Raw genomic sequence first — 21,911 nt, forward strand, 5'->3', positions numbered from 1 at the left:
GCATACAGTCATGAATTTACAACAAACATATCCAACAACTCATAGTGTCCCAGCCAGCTATCAAGGACAGTGATTTCTTCCTAAGCAGGAAGATCACGGGTTGGTTTCATAAGGGTCATCAGGGTTACAAATTTCCTTTGGTTGCACCATCGATCTGTGATGAAATTCTGGCTGAACCAGCAAGTCTTTTTGTATTGTGGATTTGTACAAGAATACAGAAATTTGAAATGTCTCTAGTCAGATCATGCATTTTATTACTAGATGAGACCTGATAAGACCATCCATCCTTCAATCCCTCCATCCATCCACTTTCAGAGTGGGGATGGAGCCTATCCACTCTACTCATGAAGTGAAAATCAAACAACATTCAGGCTTGATGTGCTGAAATGTATAGTGAGGATGCATTCTGAGAGAGAAGGAGGGCTACTGAGTCTTAATGGTCTATATTTTGCACCTCTCTTCCTGAGACTGTAGTGGTGGGATCCCTCAGACAAAATAGTGGATACTAGAGGTGAACAAAGCCATCAAGCGGAAGACCTACCTAGTACTTGACAAGCATGAGTGATAGTGGCTGAACCAAAAACTCAGGTGTGGGAGGAGTTCATTTAGATCATGGAAGCTTGCCTCCCTATACCACTGACCTCCCCAACTGTGCTCATCCCTTGTCCTCTAACCACCATTCCCCTAAGCTCCTCCTATCCAGGTATAAAGGTAGGCTAAAATGAGTAACCAATAGTCTCTGCTCTGGGCAGACTGAAGGATAGAGACTGCACTGCGACCATGGGATCGAAAGTAAGTGTTGTCACATTTTTTAACCTGGAGTTTAGACTTCATTTGGACTAAGTCTGGGCTCTTTAATTTAATTTAAATTTTTTTTTTACATTTTTTTAGCTTTAAATTCATTTCAGTTTTTGGTTATGAGTTTTCAGTTAAGCTTTTATATTTTCATTGGACCTTAATATCACATTCTTATGTCAAAACCTTCCAGCTTTAAAAACTATCTGAAACCTTATTTTAAAATTATGTATGCGAATTTGAATTCACTGTTCTAATGATTAACAGCATGCCAATCAACAATATATTATCTATTAATTATTACCAATAATTACAAATAATAATTAATTAAGGTGGTTTTCTGCAGCTTTCTGAACAAATAGAAGACGACGCTTCAGGGAAATCTTCTCACATGTTTTGAATGTTATTTAGAACTTCATTTTGTCCCACTTTGTTCATTCCAGCGAATGAATGATGACTACAAACTGGCGAACACCTCAGAAAATGACGACAAAACAACCAAGAAGGGTCACAAATCCAAGGATACGGAGGACCTGAAAAAAGAAGTTGATCTGGTGAGTACTCCTCTTTTGTGCAGCCACTCTGTGATTATCTGTCAGGTAACACTCAAGCACACAAACACAACTTCTGCAAACGCTATAAAGAGTTTGTAACGTGCAAATATTCATCTTAATTAAGAAAGAAAGAGGCATTGAATGGAATGACTTTCATGAAATGGACTTAAGGACAACGTTAATCAGTCCATGTTACAGCTAGAGCATGAGCTCTGGCTGCCCAAGCTGTACTTCATAAACATTGTTGTGTACCATCCCATGTTAAGTTGTTAAGATGTTGGCAGTTATAAATGAACTTTTAAGTTTTGCTATCTAAAGAAGGTTTAAATGCTGAGTGAAGGAGCTGGTTGTATTTATATATTATTTTTTATTTTATTAAATGATATCTAATCTTGTATCCACATACAGTAAACCTATATCATTCAACTGTCCATATTTATAAAATCACTTTAATAAAGTTTTAGGTGGGTTTGAATTCACATGTAGATATATCCGACAACCAGCAGAACAGCTAGTTTTCACCGCTGTCAGCCTTTTCTTGCTCTGAACCGGTGTCTTGGTCGCTTCTCAAGGTCACTGATGAAATTGCATCACTGGGGAAGCATCACAAGGCAAACAAAGGGATGACAAATTATTTCATAACAATAACATGGTGCCTGCAGGGTTTTGAGGGATAGTGACCTTGGCCAGGTCAGTTCGTAACCAAATAGAAAGCAAATAGAGGATTAAAATATTTTGCTGGTGATTCTTGTATGCTTCTAAAACAACTTTAGAAAAGATGCTATTTTGACAGAAGATGATATTCTGTTAAATAATTTTGAGAATAATTTTAAGCTCGTCCATCAGAAGGCCCGGTGAGCTTAGTCCATGGGAAGCTCTCTGCCATCCATCTGTTCTGTTCACGAGAATAATATTCCTCCTCCAGTATTAGTCAGAACTGACTCAAACTTACACACAGTAATATAGTGGTTCTTAACCCAGATAATGCTCAAGGTTAAGATTGTATGACCTTGACATTGACAAGCTTGACAAGGATTGTGATGAATGATTGGCGTACATACATGATTGATGTTCTAGTTTCTTGAATCCAGCCAATGACCCTCCTGCACAATGCCACCCAGCAGATTGTTATTAGGTGATTAAAGCCACGTCTTGGTTGCATATTAATGATCACTGTCCTATATCTTAACTTGAGCTCAAAGATGTGCTACAGGACATCTCAGTTCCATATACACATGATGAAAATGTGGGTTTTTTTGAGTAGGAACATCAAAATCAGTGGAGAAGTGTTCTCGAGCTGCAATAGTAGCAACAGTAGTGTATGGCATGTTCACATTATCTATAGCACATTTGGTAAGAAAAATGGCTTATTGGGTGAACCATGCAACCACACCCATTTTCTCATGTCACTGTAAAAACTGCTTATAAATGTGACTGATCACACTTCATCCAAGCTGAAGACTTCTCATTGAACAAGTAAATATTAATGAAATGCATCATTTTGTATTCAACCTACTCAGAGCAGCAGACGATTGAAACTTTAATTTTTTAAAGTCAAAGTGAACTTGTAGGTTAAAGACCTTTATTGTAATTTTACAAGCATACCAAAATTACATTTATACTAATTTCACATATAATGACATAAGTACTGGACCAACTTCCTTAAACAACAGTGCAAGTGCATCAACAATATTATCTTAATCTCCTTTAGAAATATAGAGAAAAGTTGCTTTACCCACGACTGCTGAGGTGTTGTCATCACAATAAAGGTGCCTTGTGATGCTGACCACCTGGCATGAAGTTCGAGACAAGATGTTGCTCACATGCCATGATGTCAGATTGTGAACATCCTGCCTGTATGTGTTTTTGTTGCTTACAGTTAAAAGTCAGATGGCAGTCATGTCATCTGCAATTGTAACAATAGTGTTGGAGGTACGGATGGTTTCAAAGTTGTGTACACAGAATTTAGCAAAGGGTCACCATACAGCCTTGAGGTACTTTGGTCAGATATATATGTATGTATATATATATGTTTTTTTATATATAAGATATGACATGCTGCATCAAGTCAAAATGCAGATAGAGAATATTGTTCCTGTTGTGTCTTGTATTCTGTATTAAGACTACAATAAGTTGTTCTTTGACACTAATGAAATTGCTGAAATAATTTTTTGGGGCTAATTACAAATGTGCATGATCAACGTCATGAAATCAATGTTAATTTCTTTCATTAGAATTTATGTTGATTAAAGTTCAGCTACAAGTTTGTGAGGATGGACGCCCCTGCTGGGAAATTCAACTGCAATGTCAAAAAAATGAGCAAAACTCTTGGGAGGAAACATCAGTCAGATATTAAAAGAGTGGTTATTAGCAGCAACATTGTTTCCATTCACAGACAGATTCTAGTCTTACTTGACTGTTTGCTTTAGCTAATCTTAAATTTCCTCCATGGACCAAAACGTAGCCACAATGCTCAGTTTTTAGTCTTTTTTATGCTCTCTGTGTCCCTCTGGAGGACACGGGGAAGTTTACAAAAGATTTTTCTCAAAGGAGATTATAGCTGCAGCTTCACAATCACTGGGATTTTGACTTGTTTTTAAAAATGCATCTCTCTGTCTCTTTCTGTCTTTGTTTCACCTTAGGATGACCACAAATTAAGCTTTGATGAACTTCACAGAAAATATGGAACTGACCTGACAAGGGTGAGCACTCCAAATGTGTGATAAGGAGAGAGGGGAGGGAAGATTTGGCAGTCGGTGTATTTTTCTTGCATTCAATGCTTTGTCAACTTACTAGGCTATTTGTGAAGTAATGCCATTATTGGAGGTGTATTATCCAAGAAACACTGTGAAACTATTGCGAAAAAGTCAAGTCTGACTTCTTTTTCTGACATTAGATGGACATGACAAAAATAAATAAAATAAAAACACTCCTCAACGACCCACAAAACACACAATTAAAAGGGTCATAGGACCTGTAAAGAAAGAATTGTAGTGTACTCCACTTGTACAGACAGGTCTTTTGAGCTTGGAGTAACCGAGACACTGTTTTTAGGGTCTTTCTTCATCCAAAGCAAAAGAGATCCTGGCCCGAGATGGCCCCAACGCCCTCACACCTCCTCCCACAACACCCGAGTGGGTCAAGTTCTGCAAACAGGTGAGAGTCAAACCACAAATCTGTGTTTGAATTCAGATATTAGAAATGCAAAAAAGTGAGTACAACAAGCAAAGCCTGAATGTTTTTCCTCTGGTTTCCAGCTGTTTGGTGGTTTCTGCATGCTGCTGTGGATTGGTGCATTCCTCTGCTTCTTGGCTTACGCTATCCAGGTTGCCTCAGAGGAGAACCCTGGAAATGATAATGTAAGCAAGTCTTCATCTGAATTGTTATCTACTAAATAATGTGCATCCCAAAAAGTTGATCCTGTTCATCTGGATGCAACCTTTTCAGTTGAAAAGAATCAACTTTTTGGGACTACCTTCACTGGATGATTGAGCATGCATGAAGATAAACAATCTGTACCACTGTTTGCTGTACCACCTAACTCTCTCTTCTATCTTTATGTAGTTGTACCTAGGGGTTGTGCTTTCTGCTGTGGTCATGATCACGGCTTGCTTCTCCTACTACCAAGAGGCCAAGAGCTCCAGGATTATGGATTCCTTTAAGAACATGGTCCCACAGGTGAGACACTGAAAGGAAAACTAATGTAAATTCAACATATTTATAGCTTATATGAATTAAGAAACTGCAGTATTTTTTGCACAGTCTTAAGGGAAAAGTTCTGCACTGATGATACATTTTATCATCTGAAACTTTGCCGCTGGGATTAAAATCAAACTGAGTTAATCAAAAATTCCTAAAATCTTTGATTTCATAGCAAGCCCTGGTTATCCGTGACGGAGAGAAGAAAAGCATCAACACTGAGGAGGTGGTGCTTGGAGATTTAGTGGAGGTGAAAGGAGGAGACCGGATCCCTGCTGATCTGAGAATCATCTCTGCTCACGGCTGCAAGGTCTGTATCACAAATACTCTTAATGCCACCAAACATTTTTGTAGAGCATGTGTTTGATATCTACTATTATTTATTTAAATGAGAAGAAGACATGCTGTGATGTTTAGTTAGTTTTAGACATAGTTTAGTTATGGCCGGCGACAGAGTCAAGCTCAGCCCTCAGTCCATTTAGATTAGCTAATCTTGTGCATGCAAGCTGATTGCTCAGCTGAAACATTTTTATGCATGGATGTTAAGTTGCTAAGTATATTGATGCATGTGGTGGTCTTCATTCTGAGTAGCATTTTTGTGATTCATTCAAACATCATACCAGTTCCCATTTATTCCTTAAGTCAAATTCATATTTATTAAATAGTATTCATGTGTTTGTTTTACCTGTATTACTTTCTTTTTAATCTCTCAGGTGGACAACTCCTCCCTGACTGGTGAATCAGAGCCCCAGACTCGTTCTCCAGATTTCTCCCATGAAAACCCACTGGAAACCAGGAACATTGCTTTCTTCTCCACTAACTGTGTTGAAGGTAGAGTGTGAACAGCTTGTGGTTGATAGAGAAATTTATGTATAATATTTATTATATTGCCCACAAGCATGTTCCATTATCAATGGATTTCAATTGTCCGTTCAGGCACAGCCAGAGGAATCGTCATCAACACTGGAGATAATACTATCATGGGCCGTATCGCCACCCTTACTTCCAGTCTTGAAGCTGGAAAAACTCCCATTGCCATTGAGATCGAGCATTTTATCCACATCATCACTGGAGTGGCCGTGTTCTTGGGTCTTACTTTCTTCATCCTCTCCGTCATCCTCGGATACAGCTGGCTAGATGGTGTTATCTTCCTCATTGGTATCATTGTTGCCAATGTCCCAGAAGGTCTCTTGGCTACTGTCACTGTGAGTTTTGGTGTCTAATGACACTCTCTTTAAATACCTTTCAATTTATTGTTGTCATAGTTTACAGTTTTGAAAACTTACGTTTTGTCTGTAGGTGTGTCTGACTCTGACTGCTAAGCGTATGGCCAAGAAGAACTGCCTGGTGAAGAACCTAGAGGCTGTCGAGACTCTGGGCTCCACCTCCACCATTTGCTCTGACAAGACCGGCACCCTGACCCAGAACAGAATGACCGTGGCTCACATGTGGTTTGACAACCAGATCCATGAGGCCGACACCACTGAGAACCAGAGCGGTGTCGCTTTTCAAAAGAGCTCCCCCACCTGGACTGCTCTGTCTAGAATCGCCGGACTCTGCAACCGTGCCGTCTTCCTGGCTGGCCAAAACGATGTTCCCATTCTGAAGGTGAGAAACTTTCATCTTTAAAACTCCTCTAATTATCAAATTCTAATGCATAAATTACACATCTGCAGTAAATCTTTGCAGAATCTATAGCATAGCATATGCAACTGTTTTAAATATACAGCTTGAGCCATAGCAAGAGGTGGCCAGTGAGATTGTTGGATCTACCATATATGACATACGTATTTCTTGCACTGTGAGTCCACTAAATGTGACAGGGTGGGTAATTTATTGCAAATAGTATTTGTATAATATGTGTGGTTACAGGTTTCTTTTTGTCAATGTTGTAAATTTATTTGTTTATTAACCAACAAATATTCGAGCTATTATATTGTTATTTATTGCTCATTCATTTTTATTTGCAATATATTGTTATTAAAAAAGGGACTTGATCCATGATCGATATAATCTGTTTCTTGTTTTGCTAAAACCCGCAGAGAAATATTGCTGGTGATGCCTCAGAAGCTGCTTTGCTGAAGTGTATCGAGCTGTGCTGTGGATCTGTTAGTGAAATGAGAGAAAAATACCCCAAAATTGCTGAGATTCCCTTTAATTCCACAAACAAATACCAGGTAAACAATCCACACAATGTATTAAAATTTAAAATGATATTGTATATAAAGATTGTATGTTAGTTTATATGTGTGACTCCACCTAAGAGTCCACCTGAGACCTGGAAGCTGTGCCCATCTTTGATAAACAGTTATGGGCACAAGAGTGTAGAACAATTCAATTCAATTCAATTCAATTTCTTTATTGTCCCACAAGGGGAAATTAGTTTAGCAGCAGGAGGATAAGAACAAACAGAACAATACTATAAAACAAAAATAACAATAATAATGATAGAAAATTCAAGGACAATTATTTGCCATTAAGGAGACAAGACACAGTAGGGATAAAAGAGACCTGGAGTCTTTTAGTCCTCCTCGGAGGTACTCTAAAACGGCGGCCGGAAGGCAACAACTCAAACTCACTGTGAAGTGGATGGTTCACACAATTAATAATAGAATGAGCCTTTCTAAGCACATTTCTATTGTAAATGGCCAAAAGTCCATCTTGCCAGCGCCCTGAAATTTTGCTAGCAGTTTTTACCAGAAGTCCCAACCGATTCTTATTCTTCACCGTCAGGTTACCAAACCAGGCAGCGATACAAAAAGACATCACAGATTCGACAAAACTTCTATAAAACAAGGACAACATCTCAGATGAGACGTTAAAAGATCTCATTTTCCTTAAAAAGAACAGTCTTTGTTGAACTTTTTTAGTAGTGGCATCAGCATGAGATTCAAAACACAGTTTATGGTCAAGTACCACACCTAGATATTTATAACTCTCAACGATCCCAATATCGGCAGTTTTAATGATAGTGGGTGATGAGCTATAAGAGGACTTCCTAAAATCAATAATCATGTCTTTAGTTTTTGACACGTTAAGTGAAAGGAAGGACTCATCACACCAATTCACAAAATCATCTACAACCTGTCCATGGCCTGACTCGTCCCCCACTAGAAGACTGACGATCACTGTGTCGTCAGCAAACTTCAGGATGTGTCTGTTTGTGAAATTGCTGCGACACTCATTTGTGTACAGAATGAACAGAAGGGGAGAGGCAACAACCCTGGGGTGATCCAGTAGAGGAGGAGAGCACATCAGAAAAGACATGATTTACCCTCACACATTGTGACCTATTAGTCAGAAAGTCTGTCACCCAGCCGACCAGACTAGTGTCAAGCTTGAAATGATTGTAAAGCCTGTCAGCAAGTAAGAGGGGTTGAATTGTATTAAATGCAGATGAAAAGTCAGCAAATAATAATCTTGCATGGGTGTGGGGGGCCTCAAGATGCTTATACAAGAGATGCAGGAGTGTGACAGCAGCATCCTCCACACCTCTCCCTGCTCTATAGGCAAACTGGAAGGGGTCAAGATGGTGTTCAACATGCATTAAAATCTCCTTCTTAATTATCTTCTCAAATGTCTTCATCACTAAAGAAGTCAGAGCCACAGGCCTAAAATCATTCAGTGCCTTAGGAGAACTGCCCTTAGCAACAGGAACAATGATCGCATGTTTCCAAATTTTAGGTACAGACTGTAGCTCTAAAGAAAGTGAGAAGATATAGTGAAAAATCCCGCTCAGCTGATCAGCACAAGTTCTCAGTACCTGTCCACAGATGTTGTCAGGTCCAGGACTCTTGCTTTTGGTATGTCTAAAAAGATTAGCTACCCCTGTCTCATCAATACAAATAGATGGGGGAGTGATGGTCTTTTCCCTCAGTGTGCTGGTCTGCCTAGAACAATCATAGTTCTCAAAACGAAGGTAAAAACTGTTAAGACTGTCTGCCAGATGTTTGTCAGAGGTAAACCCCTCTAAGGTAATGCTGCTTTTACCTTTCGTCTGTAGCCCTGCCATTGTTTTCATACCAAGCCAAGCTCTTTTGAGGTTGTTACTGCTGAGTTCTGCTTCAATCTTATTTCTATACCTCATCTTGGCGATCTTTATTGCAGCCCTCACCTCCTTCCTCAATATTCTCACAGTGGGAACGTCTCCCTCGTTAAAAGCAATTTTCCTTTTAAGAATCAGATCCTTAATATCTTTAGAGAGCCACGGTTTGTTATTAGGGAAAGTCTTAAATTCTCTGACTGGAACCACAGAGTCTTTGCAAAAAGAGATGTAGCTACACACCACATCAGTGAGTTCATCCAAATCAGAAGTGCTCTCTTGAAACACGGACCAGTCAGTGCAATCAAAACACCCCTGAAGGGCAACACAACTGTCTTTTGTCCAGACATTAGTCCACTTCACACAGGCCTTCTCCCTCCTAATCACAGATCTGTAAGCAGGGAGGAGGTGAATAACATTGTGATCCGAAGAACCTAGCGCAGGTCCGGCCACAGACTTGTATGCCCCCTTAATTGGTCCATAACACAAATCCAGCGTTTTGTTATGCCTTGTAGGACAAGTGACATATTGAAAGAAATTGTTCAGTGATTTCTTAAGATTACAATTGTTAAAATCACCGAGAATAAAATTAGGAGCATCCGGTGAGAGAGTCTGCAGATTGTGTACCACTTTAAAAATGGCATCAGCAGCAACTTTAACGTCAGCCTTAGGATGAATGTAAACAACAGTGACAAAAATTTGAGGGAACTCCCTCGGTAAGTAAAAAGGCCTGACAGATACTGAAAGGAGCTCGATGTCAGGAAGACACAACCGCTCCCGCACAGTAAAATTATTACACCAGCCCTGGTTGATATATAAACAAACCCCTCCTCCGTGAGATTTGCGTGTTACTCCACAGTTCCGATCCAATCTGACAGGGGTCCCAAAGCCGCTGATTCGCAGTGAAGTGTCACTGTCCATATCGGTCAGCCATGTCTCGGTAAGCGCCATCAGACAAGCCTCCCTGTATTCCCGTAGATGAAGCACATTCCCTTGTAATTCATCCATTTTGTTCCTAAGAGATTGGACATTGGCCAGAATCATAGAAGGCAGAGGAACACGATTCTTCCTCCGAAGTTTTCTTACACGCTGACGCACGCCGCCTTTCTTTCCGCGTTTTCTCAAGCGGCGGGGCTTTCCAAAATTAGTCTTTGACCGGGGAAATAAATCCTCACCAAGAAGCACATCTGTCCGAGCATTAGAAGAGTCGTACATAGACAAACAGGACCACCGTAATCCAAGTAGTTCCTCGCGTGTATAAGTGATTGTCAGTGAGAGTGAATGACTCCAGGTGAATATTGCCAACAACAATAAAACTAAGGTGTAGAAGATCTCCATGTCGGCAAAAAGTTAAAACCACGGTTAAGAACAGAGTTAAAACAAAGTTAAAAACAAAAAGAGAAAGAAAATGCCAATAAATGCCAATAAACACCTGCTGCAGGTCACCACAAGAGCAGCGCCCGTCTCACAGCTGATCACAGCCCTCAACATAGTCATTTTGCATTACATAAACCACTGATAGTATAGATAAGACCTGCATTTAAATCCAACCTTTCTGCTGTCCCACAGCTCTCTATTCATAAGAACACAACCCCCAGAGAAACCAAGCATCTGCTGGTGATGAAAGGAGCTCCAGAGAGGATTTTGGATCGCTGCGCCACCATCATGCTTGACGGCAAAGAGCAGCCTCTGGACGACGAACTAAAAGATGCCTTCAATAGCGCCTATCTTGAGTTGGGAGGTCTTGGAGAGAGAGTTTTGGGTACAGTTTATTTTCATTTCAACCATGTTGAGTACAGTACAGAGAGAAACGAGGCAGCTTTCCTCCCAGACCATAACAGATACAGATTCTGATTGATTCTGAACAGACAATTGAATCTCAATCGCATTTTATTTGTGCCTTATAGGTTTCTGCCACTATCACTTGCCTGATGACCAGTTCAAAGAAGGCTTTGCTTTTGACACTGATGATGTGAACTTCCCCACTGAGAACCTGTGCTTTACTGGCCTCATGGCCATGATTGACCCTCCTCGTGCTGCTGTGCCCGATGCTGTTGGTAAATGCAGGAGTGCTGGAATCAAGGTATGATAACTGTTTGAAAGAACATCTCAAATTTTGATTTTTTTGGATATAGTTTATAAAACAAATTCTGCACATAAACTTTAAACATTTTATCTCCTCAATCCTTGCAGGTCATCATGATCACAGGTGACCATCCAATTACAGCCAAGGCTATTGCTAGAGGTGTGGGTATCATCTCAGAAGGCAATGAGACTGTTGAAGACATTGCTGCCCGTTTGAATGTTCCAGTTTCAGAGGTCAACCCTAGGTTAGTTCTCTTATCAAGATTTATTTAGCTAACTTTGAGGATAAGTAGCCGCTGTTCATAAACAGAGGTCATGTAATCTGTAAAGCAAAAATGCCTTTTATGTGAAAATACTGTATTTTCTCTGAAACTTTAATTCTTTATAATACAAGTGTAATAACACTTCTGTTGTGTGGGGGGAAATGTGATTCATATGCAGCGGGAATCCAACATTTTCTGAAGTCGAATATTTTCTAATGTTGCTTTTTGCTTAACATACCATCTTTTTTTTCTTTTTTTGCCAGGGTTAATTCAGTCTTTGTTCTATACCAATGTTTTCATCTTGTCTTCATCATGCCCTGTGCTCAGACACAGGACGTTGGATAACAACTGCTGTTATACTTACACTGTTGTAATCTAATCTACAGGGATGCTAAGGCCTGTGTCATCCATGGTGGGGAGCTTAAAGACATGACCCTAGAGGAGATTGACGATGTGTTGAGGAACCACACTGAAATTGTATTTGCCAGGACCTCCCCTCAACAGAAACTGATCATTGTGGAAGGATGCCAGAGACAGGTGAGCATCGGGGGGATTCTCACAGACACAGTTTGACAAGTGTTTTATTTGTGACTTGTAAAAAACACTTTATTCCTTGTACAGGGAGCCATTGTGGCCGTGACAGGTGATGGTGTGAACGACTCTCCAGCTCTGAAGAAAGCTGACATCGGTGTCGCCATGGGCATCGCTGGATCTGATGTCTCTAAACAGGCTGCTGACATGATACTGCTGGACGATAACTTTGCCTCCATTTTAACTGGAGTGGAAGAAGGTAAGACCTTGGGAAAAATGTCGAATTATATAAAATACAAAGCATCACTGAATCTGCTAAATTACTTTGTTCAGGCCGTCTGATCTTTGACAACTTGAAGAAGTCCATCGCCTACACTCTGACCAGTAAAATCCCTGAGATGTCACCCTTCCTCCTCTTTGTGATCGCCAACATCCCTCTGCCCCTGGGAACCGTCACCATCCTCTGTATTGATCTGGGAACTGATTTGGTGAGCTGTTTGGCTCTTCATCCTGTTCTATGTAGAGGTTCAAATGGTAGATAATGCAGTTATGGGTTGATTTTGTTTACTTGTGGTGTCACAGGTCCCTGCAATTTCTTTGGCTTATGAACAAGCTGAGAGTGACATCATGAAGAGACAGCCCAGAAATGCATCAGACAGGCTGGTGAACGAGAGACTCATCAGTATGGCTTATGGACAGATTGGTAACACATTATTTATACTTTTAAACCTTTAATTATTCTGTTCCTATTTGCTGTATTATGTCTTGATGCATGCTCCATCATACAGGTAAAGAAATCCCCAAAAGTTGATTCTGTTAATCAGGACGTCCCGTTTTCAGTAGGAGAAATGTTTCATCACTCATCCAAGTGTCTTCTTCTGTCTCAACTGACTGAGATGGAAGAAGTCTCCAACGTTATAAAATGGTACATTTGCATACTTATAAAACTAGCAACATTAAATGAAAACTGGACAGTGAGGTCAGTTTCATGATCATTAATATGCAAATTGTCATTATTATTGATTATTCATCAACAACCACTGATCAATGGCCATGAGTACCATTCACAGAGAGTTGGGTAATGGCTGCAATCACAGCATTGTAAGATGGTAGCTCTTCACTCTTGTGCCATCCGCTTCATCAGAGGTGGTTTGGTTTCCCCGATGTGTAAATCCTGGCTATCCTCTTGGCACTTAACAGTGTACACTATGTTACTCTGTTTGTGTCAGGGGACCTGATCCTTGGGGTGGACCAATTTTTGGCGCAGCGTGTTTTGGGGTTTAAAAGCTGCAAAGACACAGTGTTTAGAAAAAAATGCGTCTCAACTGTTCCGATACTCCTGACACGTATGGGATCAGTACGGGTTTTGGCTTCGACTGCGGTTGTCCTTCTCTCCTGGATCAGCTGGAGCTTTCCTTTGGTGCCTTCCCAGCTTTGAGAAATATTCAGTTGGGATAACCACATTTACTCAGGGCCTTCTTGTGTGTGCATTCTTGTACCATTCTCTGGTCACAATTGTCGCAAAAGTAACAATACAAAGTTTGTAAAAAGTTTCTCATTTGAAAAATGTTCAAAAAGGAAGATGTTTAAGAATGAAGATTGAAGAAACTTAATAGGTCCAAATTCAATTAACAATAATTGTTGTTTTTTTTAAAGTAACATTTTGTGATCAATTTCAATATCACATTTGTAAAGTATTCCCAAATATTTCCTTCTGTGGTTTGGTTCTGTGTCATAATCTTTGAATTCTCTGTCCATTATATCTATTTACCTTGGCTTTGCATAGAATGACATTGACGTGTCATATTTGTTCATGTTTATTTATGAAGAAACTGCCACAGTTGTAAAATAAAAAGTTCAAACTTTCTCTGATAAGAATCCATTGACGTTTTCTGTTGTTTTCTTCATGGTAGGCATGATACAGGCCTCAGCTGGCTTCTTCACATATTTTGTCGTCCTGGCTGAAAATGGATTTTTGCCCTTGGATCTCATGGGACTTAGAATCTTCTGGGATAACAGATTTCTAAATGACCTAGAAGACAGCTATGGGCAGGAGTGGGTCAGTCTGACTTGTGTTACTAGCTGTACTTTGGACTGTGAAAATGATCAAACTTTACGTTACAGTCCACTGAAGTTTCAGTGCTCAAAATCAAAAACATTCCAATCTTTTCATCTCTTTTTTTATACACCAGACATATGAGAGCAGAAAGATCTTGGAGTTCACCTGCCACACAGCCTTCTTCTCCAGTATTGTGATTGTCCAGGTGGCCGATCTGCTCATCTGTAAAACAAGGAGGAACTCTATTTTGCAGCAAGGAATGAAGTACGTATACATCAAGATCCGAAAGAGCTCCAATGGGTGTGATAGAACTTTACAATTCAATTGTATTAAGTGCCAAATCACAAAAACATTTGCATCAAGGCGCTTTATATCATAAGGTAAAGACCCTACAATAAAACAAAGAAAAACACCCAAATCATATGGCCCCCTACAAGCAAGCACTTTGGCAAGAGGGGGAAGGAAAAACTCCCTTTTAACAGGAAGAAACCTCCTGCAGAACCAGGCTCAGGGGGGAAATACCAGTTAGGTTGAGGGGAGAAAGCAAGGACAAAGACATGCTGTGGAAGAGAGCCAAAGATGAAAAATAACAATGCATCATGGGTAGCTTAGCCCTATTTCATGAGCTGGTTCCAAGGAAGAGGGGTCTGAAAGCATCAGGTTTGAGGTAATGAGACCCAAATGCAGAATTCCTCCAAGAAAAGACAGTGAGTTTATTTACAGGGTTAAAAAATGCACAAGTCCCAGCACTGTGGTTCCCATGGCGATTTCTCCCAAATCCCAAACAGTGCTTGTGTCCATGGTGGGAATCGTGAAACAGCAACTCCAATTCCAAAACACTGGCTCCACTCCCATGAAAACAACTCAGCTCCAGATTCATAGTGAAGACAAAACACACTGGTGATGGCTAGGCAATCCACCAGCAAACAAGGTTTTCATTAAGCAATCCACTGCCATACTGACGAGTTCAATACACTGTTAAGTAGGGATGCTGCCGATGACGGTAATCAGCTGCAGATGGCAGCAACAGATGAGCAGCAGGTGTGGCTGACTCCAGTGAGTGAACACTTCAGCGCTGAACAATACTCAGCACCAAAACCTCCAGGGATGCAAAAGTCCCACACAAAAGCACACACAACAGGGAGAGAGAGATGTGAGGGGAGTAGCAGCAAAAACACACACTCAGACACAACGGGCAGGTCGAGCGATGAGGGCTGCTGGACCATGACAGAAAGCTGAAGGCTCTGTCTGCCGTTCTACTTTTAAATACTCTCTCACGCAGCGTGAGAGCAAAGAGTTTTAATGGCGTGATATGGTAGTGTAAGGTCTTTAGGATAAGATGGGCACTGATTGATCAAGACTTTGTATTTGAAGAAAAGGTTTTAATATTTCATTCTGGATTTAACAGGGAGCCAATGAAGACAAAAAATATGTAAGAAATATGTTCTCTCTTTCTAGTCTCTGTTGGTACTCTTCTGCTGCATTTTGGATCAACTGAAAGTTTCAGACATCCTGATAATAATGAATTACAGTAGTCCAGCCTGGAAGTAGTAAATCCACGAACAAGTTTTTCAGCATCACTCTGAGACAGGAGTCATTCTATTTTGAACGTGTTTTTATCTCTGTTCACAAGTTTCTGGATTTCTTTTTTTTATAAGACTGAACTTTATTTTTCTATATTCACATTCTGTTTAACCTGTTGCTTTTTTGAAGAAGTGGTGCAGACTAATGAAGCAGTCTACTGACAAAAGTTACAAATAGTTGTTTAAAATGAAAGCAGTTTAAAACTAATTACTGAATGATTCATTGTGAATTAGTTTATTATCTAAATAAAGGCTCAGCTAGTTTAGATGTTTAGATGGGGCGTGAAAATATTTCTTCCTGCCACGTGGGGAATTATGTCAAAAGTATGAGACCCGCTGACCTTAGGGAAGCACAGCATATTTAATGCCTACAGCACGCTCTAATTGCTGTAATAAAATGTTATGGTCAACAGGATTAAACTCTCTTGTCTAGCAGGACAAGCACAGAGATAAGAAGATCACTTGTAACCTTCACCCAGTGTTTGTATTTCAAGTTTAAGTAATATTCTTTGATTTAGAGTTATTCGTGGTTTTGGGTGTCAGTGTTTATTATAGCTTGTGTATAGTCTCTGTGCCTGTGTTTACTCTGCGCCTTCCCTGTGTTCTTCGTTTCATGTCAGGTACCATTGTCTCTATGTTTGTGCATCTCCTGTGTCTCCTCAGTCAGTCATGTCTCCCTGTCTCAGGGTCAAGTCCGCTTCTTTGTGAATGTCTCATGTTTCCTGTTTTATTTTGAAAGTCCATCTTCTAGTGCTCATTGTGTTCAGTTTTGGTCTAAGGAGCTTGGAAAGAAAAGCATCTGGACTTCTTTAAGTTGCTTGAAGACGTTTCACCTCTCATCCGAGAAGCTTCATCAGTTCTAGGCTCAAATGGTGACGAGTCCTAGATTTAAGCTCTGTGGGAGTAACCCACCGAGAGGGACATGGACCCCCTAATGATCCTCTTCCTAATCACAGGAGCCAAGGTGTGAAAATGGGTGTGGGTCACAATCAGGCAAGGGTGAGCCCACTGTGAAACCTAGTCCCACCCTATCATGCAATTTCCTGTGGTCAAAAGGCCCAGGATGTGAGTGGACGTTAAGGCATCTGGGATCTCATAACTGGATTACAGATGGCAGACAGTTGGTGTAAACCACCGCCTCTGTTCAAAGATGGTCATTCACAGCGGACATAGATGGTTTCTTTCACTCCTCTTTCAAACTGTCTTCTCTGTCCAAAATATGACATTGGCATCCTCTAAAGAGTGACCTTTGTCCTTTAGATCCTGATGGACAGCCAAGTCTTGTCCTGTGGAGGCGGCTCTTCTATGTTGTGCCATGCGCTTGTGAAGTGGCTGTTTCGTCTCTCCAATGTAGAGGTCTGGGCATTCCTCGCTACACTGTTCGGCACACACTATGTCGCTAAGTTTGTGTTTAGGAGTTTGTCTTTGGGATGAACCAGTTTCTGTCTGAGTGTGTTGCTGGGTCTGAAGTAAACTGGGATGTCGTGCTTGGAGAAAACTCTCCTGAGTTTTTCTGATGCACCGGCTACATAGGGGAGGATAATGTTGTTACGTCTGTCTTTCTGATCCTCCCTAGCTGGTGTCTGACCTTCTTTTCTGTGCATCTTTGCTGACTTGATGAAAGCCCCATTAGGATTACCACATGTTTCAGAGCTTCCTTTACATGTGTGCATTCCCTCTTTTTTCCTTCAGGCTTAGAGGGAACATTTTCTGCCTGGTGGTGTAGGGTCCTGATTACTCCAGGTTTGTGTTCCAGAGGGTGATGGGAGTCAAATAGGATGCCCTGGTCTGTGTGTGTGGGCTTTCAGTAAACTTCTGTTTTCCATTCCCTTCAATGTGCGCGGCACAGTCCTGGAATGGCAAACAGTCATCCTTTGTGTCTTCCCTGGTGAACGTTAAAAAGAGCAGTGAAGGATTCCACTTCTTGGGTTTTGATTTTGACCCAGGTGTCGTCCACATATCTGTACCAGTGGCTGGGTACACTCCCTTTAAAAGAGCCAAGAGCCTTCCTTCCCACTTCCTCCATGTAAAGGTTGGCCACAATAGTTTTGCTTCCTCCCTGTCTTGTGTGTATTTGATTACTCCCAGCTCTGTTTCCCTCCTGTGTCTCATTCCCTCATTATTACTCTGTGTATTTTAGCCCTGTTTTTTTCTCTGCCTGTTGTCGTGCCAGCCCTCGTGTTCCTTTTCTGTTTATTGTATTCCTAGCTCCCTAGTTTTGGCTTTCCTGAAATTCATGAAGTTATTGCTGCCTAATGTTAAAATGTTGGTTCAACAGAGCTCTGTCTTTTTGTCAGCCTGGCTACAGTGTTGAAGGGAAAACTATGGTTGTTCTTATTTTCTTCAGTCAGTGATGATTATAAAGATGTTCTATCTTCACGGTGGGCTTTTTTAAAAATAAAGCAGCAGATTACTTTTCCAGGCTAAATCATGATCTTCCAAATTTTTGAGATACCATTTCACATCTACTGTGATCAAATCTACTCCCTACCGCTGTGTAATCCATTATTCTAAATTTGAATATTATTAGGAAATGATCAGGCAAGAGAGGGTTTTCAGGACACACTGTTAAATGTTCAGTTTCTGTGCGCTTTGTCAGAACAAAATCTACAGTGTAATTGAAGTGGTGGGTGCGTTCTTCTACATTTTGAAATAAGTCAGCTGAGTCTAACAGATTAAACACCATGATGAGGCATTTCTAGCATCTACATGGATGTTAAAATCACCCACAATAATGATTTTATCTGAGCTGAGCACTAAATTGGATAAAAAGTCGGAGAAATCAGACAGAAACTCTGAATAAGGCCCAGGTGGACGATAGATGATAACAAATAAGACTGTTTTTCTTTTTTCTTTTTTTTTAGTTTTTCAGCTGGGGTGGACACGGTTAAGAATCAGGCTTTCAAATGATTAAAAATCTGTCTGGTTCTTTGGTTGATTAATGAGCCGGAAATTGCTGCGACACTCTCCCCTTGGCCTGTGTAGACCGCAACTTTGCTTCCTGGTCCAAACTCTGGATAGTCACGTTTTGGGATGTTTAATAAATTTGGCCAGATTTTAAGAAATGAGACCTGGTCCATCCAAAGTGGGATGGATGCTGTCTCTCCTAACAAGACTTTGTTTCTTTCAGAAAGTTTCCCAGTTATCTATAAAGCCCACATTGGGTTTTTTGGACACCACTCAGACAGTCAGCAATTTAAGAACATTCAGCTAAACGTGTGACTCCTGGTCCAATTCAGGAGGGGACCAGAGAAAACTACTAACGTTGTTTTGGCGTGGTTGCACATCGACTTCATATTAATTTTAGTGACCTCTGATTGACATAACTGGGTGTCATTACTGCCGACGTGAATTATAATTTTACAGAATTTAAGTTAGCCAGCAGATTTAAATTTCCCTCCCTGGAAGACAAGTGACTATGGTTGCCAGTGTTTCCAGCTTCATATGTCTCAGAACAGAGTTGTCCATTTCCAGAGCTTGTTCCTTGGCCGGTGTGTCACTGAATGGACATATGGCTGGTGGTGGAGTACCAGGGGCTTCTGTTTAGCATTTCTGACTGACATCAGCATCCATACAGCCTAGAACAAGTATAAAACTCGAACCATTTGAAGAACAAGCTCCGCAAACAATTTCAAATTGTATTATTCCACAAATCAGGCTGAAAGCTTACCTAAAAGCTGGAATGGATATACATGAAACTTAATATTTTATTTATTAAAGAAAATGAGCCAATGTTAAATATATATGTAGTACAACAAAGGATATACCAAGTTCCAGAACAGAAAAAGAGCACTCAAATCAAATATTAAAAAAATAGTTTCAGTTTTATTGATATTGACTGACATTTTTCTTTTGTACAGGAACAATGTCCTTATCTTTGGGATGTTTGAGGAGCTGGCTCTTGCTGTGTTCCTGTCATACTGCCCAGGCATGGACATTGCCCTGAAAATGTACCCTATGAAGTGAGTAAAGCAGATAAGCTAATACTATGATTTTCCATTAGGCAATAGTGTGAACGCTTAGAGATACCCTTTCTAGGCATTTTTTTTTTAAATTCAGCAATTATAATGACTAATTCCTAATGCACAATTGTCCTTTTCTCTGTGGTGTTTGTGGCTGTTTCCTTTGCCATCTTCATTTATGTACGGGCATTCACGTTCCCAAGCCAATTCCTGTCGTTTTCAACATTCACCATAACATCGACAGGATCAGTTGAGTCTGTTATCTGCTGCCCCTGCATCGCATCATAGAGTATGGCTCTGGCCAACACAGACTCATAATTCATCCTGCTCATCTTCTGGCAGATGTTTTCTCTGAAAAAGAAGATAGCTTTCCCCTCCCTAATAGAAGCCTTTTGTGTTTTAAGTCCTCCACACAGACCCCACGGATGTAAGTAGGGGTCGCTGATGTTCATGTCCTCCTCCTATCATCAACCAGTTCCTTAGTCTTTTCCACATTAAACAGCAGATGGTTATGCCAAGTACAAAAGTTGTCCACCACAGTCCTGTACTCTCACCACCTTCTCTGATACCTCCCACTACTGCAGTCATCAGAAAATGTCTAAAGGTGACAGACATCTGTGCAGTTCTGTGACCTGTTAGTCAGACCTGTTAGATTTAGTTCATTGACCAACTCCACGCTACATTTGACTTCACTGCTCTTTGTTTACCTTAAACCATTCATGCCAGTCCAGACCTCCCCCATAATCTTCTGGCACTCAAGTTTCCCTTTGTCCTTGGACTCCTCACCTGATGTCCTCAGTCACTTCAGCAGCGTCAAAGAAATAATGTCAGTGTAGTAGTTGTAATTCAGTCTCTGTCTGTCCATCCAAACCTTAGGCCATTATGGTGGTTCTGTGGATTACCGCACGGCTTCCTTCTCTTCTTTTATGATGAAATCAGAAAATATATCCTCAGACACCACCCAGGAGGTAAGAGTTTTATTCAGGAATGACCAAACACTTTGGACACATTTTTATCCATATTTTTTTCCTTCATGAAAGCCCTTTCTTTTTTCACCCATTTTTAAAAAAATTACTTGCACATAAATTCTTTGGAATTTCTCTGACTAGAAATAGGTTAATAAGTTATTAAGTTCCATTTGGCCCCATCTATTTAAGCGAGAGCATCTCATATATATAAAAATCCATTAGCTTTTTTTAGACACATATTAATATAAATCCTGTTTTCAATGCCATTATTATTAATAATTTTAATTAATAATTTGTTTAAAACTAAAAACTAAAAATCATGATCAAATATCAATCCTTTTAGCCCTTCCACCAAATGTATTTACATTGGTTAACATTTAAACTAACCTTGAGACTACAAGCATCAGCAAAGAAAAAGGTACTAAAAGTCCAAAAGTTTTAAATGGTTGAATATCTTAAGAAACCAAAGTAAACTCTAAACTCCACTAGTTAAAGTCAGTCACGATGCTTGAATCTAAGCAGAACCTGTATGCAGGGCTGGCTCTGATACAGCTGTGTGAAACTGTCCATGTTAAAGCCTTTTACATATTTAATTACAAATGCATAATCAACAGAGTTATATCAAAAATCTTTGTCATTTGGACAACATAAAGAATTAAAAAAAAATGTGAGGTGAAATTTCACAAAAATGATGTCCCTAATCGTGTCTCCTTTGGTTTTTAGGCTGGTTGGAGAAGGAGACATACTACTGAGCCAACATGAGACAGACATGAAGGCAGTGTGTGTTTCATCACTACTTAATGTTATCTTAAGTGTTTGTTAGAGATGCTATAGCTCTAAAAACACCACAAAGCATGGATAGATTAAGAATATCTTTATGAATGTGTGTACCGAAATAAAGTATTTCTAATCTAAAATCAAGGCTGTCTGCATTTTTATTCAGTTTTCTTGTAAGTTTCTTTGTTATGTTAAAAGTGGGGGAAAAAAACTGTCTCAGGGTTTTTTTTCCCCAAGGTTCAGTATCTTGCCTGTGAATACTCTCCAAAGTTTTTAACTTTCTGAGAAGAAGTTAGAGATGATTTGTTTAGGGGCACCTGCTACTTTATGGACACTAAGTTGTGTAATCCTCACATTCATTTCTGAGATTTTAAATGTTTTCCTTGTCCTCCTAGTATTTTACAAAATCCCTCCCCTTGTACTTTAACAACCTCATCTCCACCTCACCCTGCACCATGCATAGCCAAGTGGCTACAAAGAATCATAAACGTCACATCCAACAACCTGCATCGGCCAGCCATTAAGACAACCTTTCCTGCTCACTGCACACTCCAGTACACAGAAAATGCACATATTTGTTTAGTGCGGGACAT

General features: G+C 40.1%; 1 protein-coding gene across 1 annotated transcript; it reads left to right on the top strand.

Annotated features, from left to right (window-relative positions):
* Positions 1–719: 719 nt before the first annotated feature.
* On the top strand, positions 720–21,462 carry LOC146681099 (sodium/potassium-transporting ATPase subunit alpha-1-like). Its single transcript, XM_085448555.1, has 23 exons — positions 720–792; positions 1,239–1,349; positions 3,992–4,051; positions 4,404–4,505; positions 4,607–4,708; positions 4,914–5,027; positions 5,224–5,358; positions 5,762–5,879; positions 5,985–6,253; positions 6,348–6,656; positions 7,091–7,225; positions 10,660–10,852; positions 10,998–11,173; positions 11,284–11,420; positions 11,825–11,975; positions 12,060–12,228; positions 12,303–12,457; positions 12,552–12,672; positions 13,883–14,028; positions 14,162–14,292; positions 19,472–19,573; positions 20,450–20,541; positions 21,265–21,462. The coding sequence occupies exons 1-23, from the start codon at positions 781–783 to the stop codon at positions 21,291–21,293; spliced, it is 3,069 nt and encodes a 1,022-aa protein (XP_085304681.1). The 5' UTR covers positions 720–780; the 3' UTR covers positions 21,294–21,462.
* The last annotated feature ends 449 nt before the right edge of the window (positions 21,463–21,911 follow it).

The sequence above is a fragment of the Copadichromis virginalis genome, linkage group LG23, assembly GCF_057382275.1.
Source record: "Copadichromis virginalis isolate Kocher_CV1m ecotype Utaka linkage group LG23, C_Virginalis_male_GT1.1, whole genome shotgun sequence".
NCBI classification, from domain to species: domain Eukaryota; kingdom Metazoa; phylum Chordata; class Actinopteri; order Cichliformes; family Cichlidae; genus Copadichromis; species Copadichromis virginalis.